This window comes from Sarcophilus harrisii, chromosome 1 (assembly GCF_902635505.1).
Source record: "Sarcophilus harrisii chromosome 1, mSarHar1.11, whole genome shotgun sequence".
NCBI lineage: Eukaryota > Metazoa > Chordata > Mammalia > Dasyuromorphia > Dasyuridae > Sarcophilus > Sarcophilus harrisii.
The window spans coordinates 230,696,098-230,706,195 of NC_045426.1; the positions used below are offsets into that span (position 1 = coordinate 230,696,098).

At 45.4% G+C, this 10,098-nt stretch overlaps 1 protein-coding gene across 1 annotated transcript; it reads left to right on the forward strand.

The window, feature by feature from the left end:
* Positions 1 to 1,640: 1,640 nt before the first annotated feature.
* On the forward strand, positions 1,641 to 9,172 carry AQP3 (aquaporin 3 (Gill blood group)). Its single transcript, XM_003762973.4, has 6 exons — positions 1,641 to 1,931; positions 6,106 to 6,232; positions 6,706 to 6,843; positions 7,821 to 7,939; positions 8,337 to 8,554; positions 8,790 to 9,172. Exons 1-6 carry the CDS (start codon positions 1,824 to 1,826, stop codon positions 8,956 to 8,958), a joined length of 879 nt encoding a protein of 292 aa, XP_003763021.1. The 5' UTR covers positions 1,641 to 1,823; the 3' UTR covers positions 8,959 to 9,172.
* Positions 9,173 to 10,098: the final 926 nt, after the last annotated feature.

Below are 10,098 nucleotides of genomic sequence, written 5' to 3' on the forward strand. Positions count from 1 at the left end.
TCCGGCCTAGAAGGTGTATGTTCCCAATACTTGAAGCCTTCTTGGTTTTGTTTTTTTTATAGCATTTTGGTCACAAAATATACAATACACACAAACATAGTCATATGTAAGATGGATGCAATGTACAAATCACAGAGTCATAGAACTAAAGAATTCTTATTCACAGTTTGAAGGGATCTCATCTAGTCCTTTGCTTTCCTGAAAGCAATTTTTTTTACACTATCTCACAAGTGTTCCTTTAACTTCCATTCTAAGACCTCCAGTGATCAGGAACTCTGCCGTAAGCTTATTTAATTAAAAAAAAAAAAAATTGTTACCAAGTCTTTCCTTAAATGAAGCAGAAATCTGCTTTTTTGCTGGGGAGCCTCTTGGCCTCCCATTTTTGGGAGTGGGTCACTAGGATGGGCTTCCTTGAGAAGTGTGGTATTCCCCACACACTCCACTCTCATTTCCTCACTCCGGTGCCTTTTCCTTCAGGGTCTCACTCTTCACTTTCGATTCCTGGTTTTCCCCGTTGCCTTCAATCCTCTTTTCACATCCCTCCTCTTCTTCAGAAGACTTTTAGCAGTCCTCCTATTCCCAGTCTCCCCCTTGCCCCGCTCTTCCAAGTCCTCCTCCTCCTTCCCCACAAACGAGTACCTTCCCTCGGAAATTACTTCGCGTCTACTATATAAACTATATATCTTGTATATACATAGTTGTCAGCGAGGTAGACTATGGCCCGCCGAGCAGGAACCGTATTTTTGCTTTTCTTTGTATTAGCATAGCGCTTAAGAAATGCTTGTTGAGGCAATTGCAAGAGCCATCCGCATCCAAAGAGAAAACTATGGAGACTGGATATGAATGAAAGCATAGTATTTTTACCTTTTTGTTTGTTTGTTTGCTTGTGTTTTTTTCTTTCTCGGATTTTTTCCTCCCATTTGATACGACGAATATGAAAATGTGTTTAGAAGACTTGCACATGTTTAATTTCTATCGGATTGCTTGCTATCCCGGGGAGAGTGGGAGAGGGAGAGAATTTAGAACACAAGGTTTTGCAAAGGTGAATACTGAAAACTATCTTTATATTTGGAAAAATAAAATATTATTTAAATAAATTAAATTAAATTAAATGTTTGCTGACTGGAGAAAGATTTGCTTCTAAGGAAGTGGTAGAGGGAACGGAGAAGATGATGGTGGAGGGGAGACAGCGGGAGGCTCAGTACTTAGTTGTTGCTTCTTCAGTCCCTATTTCTCTTCTCAGTTAAAATGCACAGGCTTCACCTCTTTCCAAAACCCCAAGCGCGGTGACCTAAAAGGAGAAGGGTGAAAGGAAAATGGAAAGTAAGGAAGACCTTGGAATAAGTGGTCTTTATTCTCCCATTTCAAGTCCAGATGGAGGGGGGGCGCGTCCTAAAATTACTTGGGACATTTTCTAGGGGAGAAAAAATGATCAGAAGGGTTAAGGATGGGGATGGAGGGACTGCACGGTGTGTCAAATTCATCCCACTCCCAGGAAGCCTATAAGCGGCGCGCCCCTCTCCGCCTTTGCGGACTGGAGGCTCAGGCGGGGCGGGCGGGAAGGTTGGCAAGCCGGCGGGCGGGGCGGGCGGAGCGAGCCTGGGGGGGGGGGGGGGGGGGCAGAGCCTCCTTATAAAGCCCGGTCCCTGCAGGGCCCCTGCAGCGAGGTAGCGGAGGCAGCGCTCCTGCCCTAGCGGCTTCTTTCCCTTGGCGCGCGTTGCTTTGACACCTGCAGCTCAGGCGCTCGCGGACCGAGCTTCCAGACGCACTCTCACTCTTATCCGCGAGTTACTGCCCCCGGTACCGCTTCCCTACTCCGAACCATGGGCCGTCAGAAGGAGCTAGTGTCGCGCTGCGGGGACTTGCTGCGGGTCCGGTACCGGCTGCTGCGCCAGGCTCTCGCTGAATGCCTCGGGACGCTCATCCTGGTGGTAAGAGAGTAAACGGGGCAGGAGGACTAGAAGCCAGGGCTCGAGTCGGAGGAGGGCTTCAGGTTTCCTTTGGAAGAGAATTCTTTGCCTTCATTCCCCAGGTCCCCCAGAGCGACCCCACCTAGTTCTCTCATTGACGTCTCTGTTCTTTCAAAGCCATCCATTCGCCAGCTACTGGACAGCCCTGTTAGCTGTAACAGTTCCATCAGAATGACATCGCCCACCTTGGCGGAGGGAGCGATGCTAAGGGTCCCCCTAGAATCCTTGAACCCCCAAACCTTCCACCCGACCCTCTCGTCTCCTGAAATTTTGGGTTTAACTAGTTTCTAGGCGGAAAGAGCAAAGAGTTCGGCTTTTGCCAAGAAGAAATAGGGTTGAGACGGCTAGTTGGGGATTATTAAGACAACAGCGTCTAGTCATTAATGAATAATTAAACTTGGGAAAGTCCAAAAGTCACATAGAATAAAAAGTATTCCGAGATCTGGGGCAAGTGGGGGGTTGGGGTTACTTAAGAGATTCGTCTCAAGTCTCCAGCAGGATGACTGGCTTGCGGAAGGACTTTGTGGTGAAAGGTTGGCCTGGGCTGGGTCCTTGTAGATAGGAGGACTATGACTGATGAAGGGCCCTTAAGTTTGCAGACCTGGGAAGAGAAGTGACTGAGGACTCCGAGTATCCTCCCTCTCTGTCATCTTTGTGACCTTGATAGTCGTGTAACCTCAGCAGGCCTCAATTTCCTAAGTGTTAGCTGAGGGAGGCGGATTAGATAGATCTTGTGGTCCCTGCCACCTATGGTGTTGTGATCATCTCGTGGAGAGAAAAATGAAATTACCTTCACTTTATTCGTGATTTGCTCGTTAACTTCTATTGCCTTTACTTTGTTTCACTTAATTCCTCAGAGATTCTTGCTTATTCTTATCCTATTCCATAGTAGCTACAACCAAATTCTTGGTTTTTACTATATTACTTTTGATTGTAGTTGCTCTTAATTATGTTTTAAGTTACTCTGCTACATTTATTCCTAGCTTATTTTTACTTTATTTTTGTTGTATGCTTTTGATTATCCTTCCTTCCAATCACTTATAACTCCCTCTTCATTTCCCTTGAGCTAAGTGCACTGTGCAAATAGCAACCAAGATAGAAGTTTGGAGGGTGGTGGTGGGATACCAAGGTTGGATAGAGCAGAGCAGGAGTTAAGGGTCTAGGTCAGGGTGAAGCTGAACAATTTGCTTTCTTGCTCTTTTTTCTTGCTCTCTGTCTCTTCATGTCTGGGGAATAAGGGGTGCCTCCCAATTATTATTATATGCAAGCCCTGAACTTCAAGATATAACCTTTGCTTTGAAAAGTGGGGGAGATAAGGAGAAGATGCACTTTGTCACCACCCCCTTGCCTCACAGGAGAGTGGCGAGGCTCTATCAGCCATCTGGAGACATCTACATCCCTCATGTCTGCAGATACCTGTACCCAGACAAGATAGTGCCATCAATTGGCAGAAGAGGCCAGGAGTGTAGAGTGGGATTTGAGGACAGAGGGAGTTCTCTAAATCATCTTTGTTTTCTGTTTTTCAGATAGAGAGAAAGGAAGGGTTTTAGCTTGGGGACAAACTAGATCCCAGTCTCTTGCCTCTTTCACCACCACTCCCTGCTCCTTCCATGCTTATTTGTCTTGAGATGTCAAAGGAGACAAGGTTGGGAGTAGAACTCGGTGGTCCTGAAAGTTTATTTCTACCAGCAACTTGGGACCACCTACCCTTCCCCTCTTTCAAAACCGGCATTTCAAAAATTTAGGTGGAAATGATGTTGGTGCTCCTATTTTTAAAGGAAGTCCCTGCCTCATCCTTCTTTCTTCGAGCTTCAGGTGATCTGCTTTCTCATTGTGATCATTAAAGGTCATGGGAGAGTGCTTTGCTTATTCCATCAAGGGATTAGAGGAATAATCTCAAGTGTATATTGTCTGGGTAGATTGGGGTGTGATGTTTGTGGAGGTGCCTTTCAAATGCTTTTGAGCAGGTGGGTATGAGTGTTGTTGTACCAGTGAAAGTTGAATTCAATTGATAACCCTGGTGGAGAAGAACTTTATTTTGGAGAGAGAGGACAGGGAATAACTCGGGAGCCTTGGAGATTGGATGATAGTACTGGGATAAACGTCGGTGGGTTAGGGGTTAGTCATGGAAATGAGTGGGGGGGATTCTTGTAGTTAGAGAGATTTGAGTGAGGTTAGATGTCCAGGAGAGAAAGAACGCAATTCCTTTTTATAAAGAGGGGTGGGAAAAGTTTTACTGAGAGCTGGACAGACCCCCAAACCCATCTATCTATTGGAAGAGGCCAGTACAGAATAGGCCAAGAATCAGAACAGGCCAAGAAGACTTTCAGGGTGAAGAAGGGGGAAATTAGCCAGGAGGAGACTCCTAGTGAACTGGCTTCCTGCCATCCCCACCCCATTTTCTGGCCTCTGGAACTGGGCCAGTTCCCCAAACAATTGGCAGATAGAGTGGAGTGGAAGCAGGGTCCCCAGCTGGGCCCCAGCCCAGTGCCCCAGGGTTAGGAAACACTTTCCCTGGATGCTTTACGCCGACTTTTGTTCTTTGCTCTTTTCTGTCACTTTATACCCTTAAATCTGCACCTACGTACCTATTTTTATTCTGGTGGGGTGAAATTCCAATACTTTAGTGCTGTCCCTACCCTTTTCTAGATTGTTTTTGTCTAGATCCCTTCCCTCTATCTCCCTCTTTTTTCTCCAATTTCTCTCTAGGTTCTGAAAATGCTTGCTAAATTGAATTGCATTGTAGATTTTCCGTGTGTTTTTTTTTCCTCTTTTTCTACATTTCCTTGTTTTTCTTTTCCTCCCCTTTCCTTTACCTCCACTTGAAACCACATCTTTACCCTCCTTTTCTTTCTCTCCAGAGAGGGATTAATTAAGGCTCTTCGCATCTTAGTGGGGCAAGGGTCCAAATCAAGTAAACATTTATCCATTTTTCACAAGCCACACTTCTTCCCTTCCCTCCCTCCCCCTTTACCCTCTTGGTGCTGGGCCATGTGCTGTATCCCCTGAGTGGGGGAGGGGTAGAGGAATGGAGAGACAGAGATTAAACAATAAAATCAGGCTTAAATGCCAGCTCAAGATAGCAGCATAATAAGTTGAAAGGCTGAAGGAATTCAGTACCATTTAATGAGTGAAATTAAACCTAAGGCTTGTAGGAACTCGGACAGAAAAGAAATTAAGCAGGACTTGTCAGGGCAAGGGGTGTGTGTGTGTATGTGTGTTGGAGGGAGGGGATTGTCAGGATTTTGTCTGTAACTAAGGTCTGGTCTGTGGATTTTTATTGTTCCAGATGTGTAATTTAATCAATGTAGAAAACTCCCTATAAGGAAACTCCTTCTACCAATGCATATGTCCAGTTGTCTTGAAATTTATAGTCTCCTAGATGTCCTAACTCCCGACTAGCATAGTGCCCTGCCCTTTCCTCTAACGTTTTTGTCTATCTGTCAGAGGAAATAATGTTTGGCTAACTTCAATCTATTCTAGTCCCTTGGGCATCTTAATTCCATGTGTTGTAATTAGCTAGGGGGTTATGGATTATCCTTGGAGATGGAGGGCCAGTGAGAAGAGGAAAGAAGGAAAGACTCCCAAGGTAAATAGATCATTTTGATCCCTTGAGATCAGTTTTAGAGATCCCCGGGTCCTATAAAAAGAGAGGTAGGCTCAGGATCTTGAAGAGGTTTTATTTTATTAGAAGACTGAAAGCGATAAAATCTTGTATGGGAGAGTCCTGGACAAAATAATTGCAATCCCTCATTTGTATAAAGTTTTCGAATTTCCAGATTATTTTCCACCTATTCCTATAATCCTTGAAACAAAAGGTTAAAGAATGGCCCTAAGATCACAGTGATTGAGCCAAAACTATAAACACAGTCTCATGATTCCTAGTTCAGTGCTCTTTATACTCCCCTTAGCTGCTTATCAGATGACTTTTTTTTCAGGCCACTGTACATTATTTTGTAGGAGGAGAGGTCTCCATTGGCAACAGGAAGGAAATTGGTTGATGGTAGCATGAGGTTTCATACGTGTGTGTGTGTGTGTGTGTGTGTGTGTAAAAATGAGTATTATGGACAATGGACAAGAAATCCCCATGACATATCAGTGATCCTCAATTTCGCCCTATATTTCTCCCACACAGATGTTTGGCTGTGGCTCTGTGGCCCAGGTTGTGTTGAGCAGAGGAACCCATGGTGGCTTTCTTACCATCAACCTGGCTTTTGGCTTTGCAGTCACGCTTGGTATCCTTATTGCTGGCCAAGTGTCTGGTATGTCTCCCTGCCCCACCCCTCAACATCTTCTTAGTAGGCTTCCTTACTTGACCTCTAGAATGTCTAGAATGGGAACACCCTGACCTGTGGGCCCTTTCCCCCCGAGATAAAGGGATGGATGCTGTCATGTATCTCTGAAGCCTAGAATTAAAACTTCCCTCCCCATAGGGGAGATTTCTCCATATCATCTCAGAAAAGTGATCTTCCTGACTCTATCTGAACATTTTCAGGGATGAAAACCTATTCTCCAGAAGGATTCCCATTCTGTTTATGGTTTATTCTTCCTTTTATTGAGTTGAAATCTTGCCTTTTTGCAACCTTCATTCAATTGGTTGTAGTCTTCTAGGGGGGTAGGCTAAACATCAGAACCTTAACTAGGGATAAGATATTAAATACTTAACTCCTTTCCTTCTGTTTTACCTCCCCCCCATCCCCCAGTTATAACCGAATGATGTCTTCTCTCTATACAGGGGCCCATCTAAATCCAGCTGTGACCTTTGCTCTGTGCTTCCTGGCAAGGGAGCCCTGGATCAAGCTGCCCATCTACACATTGGCCCAGACTGTGGGAGCCTTCCTAGGAGCTGGAATTGTCTTTGGGCTGTACTATGGTGAGGATCCGCTAGGATTCAGAACTCTTCCCCTCTACTAGTTTTCTATTTCCCATATTTCCCATTCTTAGTCCTTCTTAGTCCCCTTCTAGTCCTTTCCCTTCCTCCTTTTCCCTCCATTCCATCACCCTCAGTCACTAACTTAGTCTGCCACCCAAATGGCCAGGTGCTGACAGAGGGGGCCACTCCACCCTATAGCCACCTGAGTATATGACTCACTGGGGCCCCCGACGAAGGAAATCAAGGGAGGAGCAATGGAAGGGAAGGAAAAACAAGTTAGGTAACACTAGAGATTGGTTACTCAATACTGACCCTTCCTCCCTTCCCCCTTTTTCTCCCCCCTGCCCCAACCTGCCTCTGATGTAATAAGGTAGTTATTTTATATTTCTTCCTGGAGCAGAATATAAATACCCTACTTTACTGGGTAGCCTTCACTTGATGAGCGTGCCAGGACATCCAGAGGGAACATTCTCCTTAGCCCTTGCTCTAAGGGAAGAACCAATGATAATGGTCCCCCAGAGTATCCTGGGCATATCTTTTCCTCACTCTATGGAAGCCTGTGTGGGAATATGGGTATGAGGTATACAGGAGGGGGTGATTCCATCTGGGAAATCTGACAGCTTCTCCCCACCATTCATCTTTCCCACCTGTCTGGAACTCATAGAAGGTAGGATGGGCTCAGAGGAAAGAGTTAAAGGGCATAATATAGGGGAAAGAATACTGACTGAAGTCAGGGGACCTGACTGGACAGTTTCTGAGGTCCCTTCCAGCTCCAGATCTATGATCTCTTGAATCATTAGAAATTGCATGTGGGAATTCTCAGTGGGCTGAGAACTCTGTGGGGAGATGGGGAAGGATATGAGGTTCTCACTTAGCTTGCCCTTGGAGAACTGTTTTCCTCCCCTGCTCCCCAGGTATAAGGGGAAGCAGTGGCGTTTCCATTCTCATCCTTTACCTCTGGTTTGATCTTTCTTCAGATGCAATTTGGTCCTTTGCTGGTAATGAACTTTTTGTCTCTGGCCCCAATGGTACTGCCGGCATCTTTGCTACCTATCCCTCTGGCCACTTGGACATGGTCAATGGCTTCTTTGACCAGGTAAGATGCTTTGGGGTGAGGTCCTCAGGCTCTCTGTGCATCTCCTCCAAGGATAGAGCAGAATCCGTCTCCACTGCAACAAATTCAGTCTAGTTAGGAAAATAAGACTTAATAAGATAAAGGATGAAGCAGGATAGTACATGGTTTAAGGAAGATCTTGTAGCTCCAATTCCAAAGGCTAGGGGACCTTGGAGAGAACCAGTCAGGGATACTTTGAGGATCAAGGACTTGAATTCAACCTACAAGGACAGAAAAGTTTTGGATAAACAAAGAGACAAGGAAACACTTGGGAAAGAGAAGAGGGATCTGTAAATAGCTAGGACAGTGAGATCAGGGGAGTTAAAAATTAGGGCAAGAGTGGATTTGCTTCTTCTCAATCTCGATTCTTCCATCCTAGTTCATTGGTACAGCATCCCTCATCGTCTGTGTGTTGGCTATTGTGGATCCTCACAACAACCCCGTTCCCCGAGGTCTGGAAGCCTTCACTGTTGGCCTTGTGGTTCTGGTCATTGGTACATCCATGGGCTTCAACTCTGGATATGCTGTTAACCCAGCTCGAGATTTTGGTCCCCGCCTCTTCACTGCCATTGCTGGCTGGGGTTCTGAGGTCTTCACGTAAGTGACAAGCCCTGCTACTCCCTCTCTCTTTGCATTTGTTTAGCTCCTACTTCCAACTTCTGCCCTGATTCCTTTCCTGGAACTTCCCTAGCTTTCCATTCTTCCTCAAAAGGATCAGGGCAGCCTCTAATGTCCTTCAGGTTACCTTGAAATATATACTTTATTATAGCCTTGGTAAGGAGTGGGGCTGGGCTGGGCCAGGAACAAGTCTCTCCATTTTCTTTCTCTGCAGAACGGGCCGGCACTGGTGGTGGGTGCCCATCGTTTCACCACTTCTTGGTTCCATTTGCGGAGTTTGTGTCTATCAGCTCATGATTGGATTTCACCTGGAGCCTCCACCTCCTTCCACAGAGCAGGAGAATGTCAAGCTGGCTCACGTGAAACACAAAGAACAGATCTGAGTTGGAAGTTACAGCTCCCTCTCCCTCCAGGACCTCCACTCCTTCCCCTAGGAACTAATACTGATAGGACTGTGCTGGAGATATACCCCCAAAGCAGCCATAGCCTCCACCTCTCTAGTCTTCCTCCCTCCCACTCCTCTGACTCTGAGAGATCCTTTTTTGAGGGTTATGTTTAGCAATAATGCTTAAAAAAAAAAAAAAAAAAAAAAAAAAAGCCTCCTCAAACCTCTCTCCCTACCCAGGGGTTAATGAATCCTTGTGAATCATGGTCAGTGTGGATTTACAATGGATGTTGGACTTAAGCCCTGCCCTGAGATTGCCAGACCTGAAGTAGGATATTTGCCAGAAATAATAAATCGGTTTGAGTTCTTGGAAGTTCCTCCAGAGGAAAAAAGGAGAGGGAAAGGCAAAAGCTAGGAGCTCAGCAGATGTGTGAAAGGGTTCAGATATGTGAGAAATACTTAGATGGGAAAGGAGTTACAGATATAACAGGTATTTTAACTTTAGGAAAGTCCCAGATTCATTCATCCATTCCAGATATGGAAGAGACTCAAATGAAAGGGATTCTAAATGGAGATGCGTTAGATGTATAAGAGACAGTGCAAAATGTAAGGAAAGTTCAAATGTACACATATGTATGTGTGTATCTGCATTGTGCACCCGTGTATGGCAGGTACGACCAATTATAGATGTGTGTCAACTGAGATTTGTAAATATGGTAGAGTAAATATAGATGTATATGTCCTAGAAAGGAGAGAGACTCAGAAGTAGATGATCTTGCTAGACTTTGGTGAAGGGGAGTCAGGGAGAGCAGAAGAACCTCTTGAGGGAGACATTAATTTCCTGGGGTTACGTATGTTGGAGGGAAGCTCACAATTTGAGGTTCAGAGCTCTGCATAGGCAGAAGCCATTATTTGCATGTTCTGAGCCTGATCCATGACCTCAGGGGGTGGGTATGTTTCATTTTGGCAGATATTACAGCAGGGATTGGGGGCCTTTCTTCCCAGACCAATGCCCCTTATTCCTTGCTCCTGGGTGTTCTCATTCTCCTGGGCATTCCCAGGATGGGTCAAATGAGGGTACCTATTCCTTAAATACTCTTTATTCACTATGTGGATACCCCTACCCCAATACACTTTC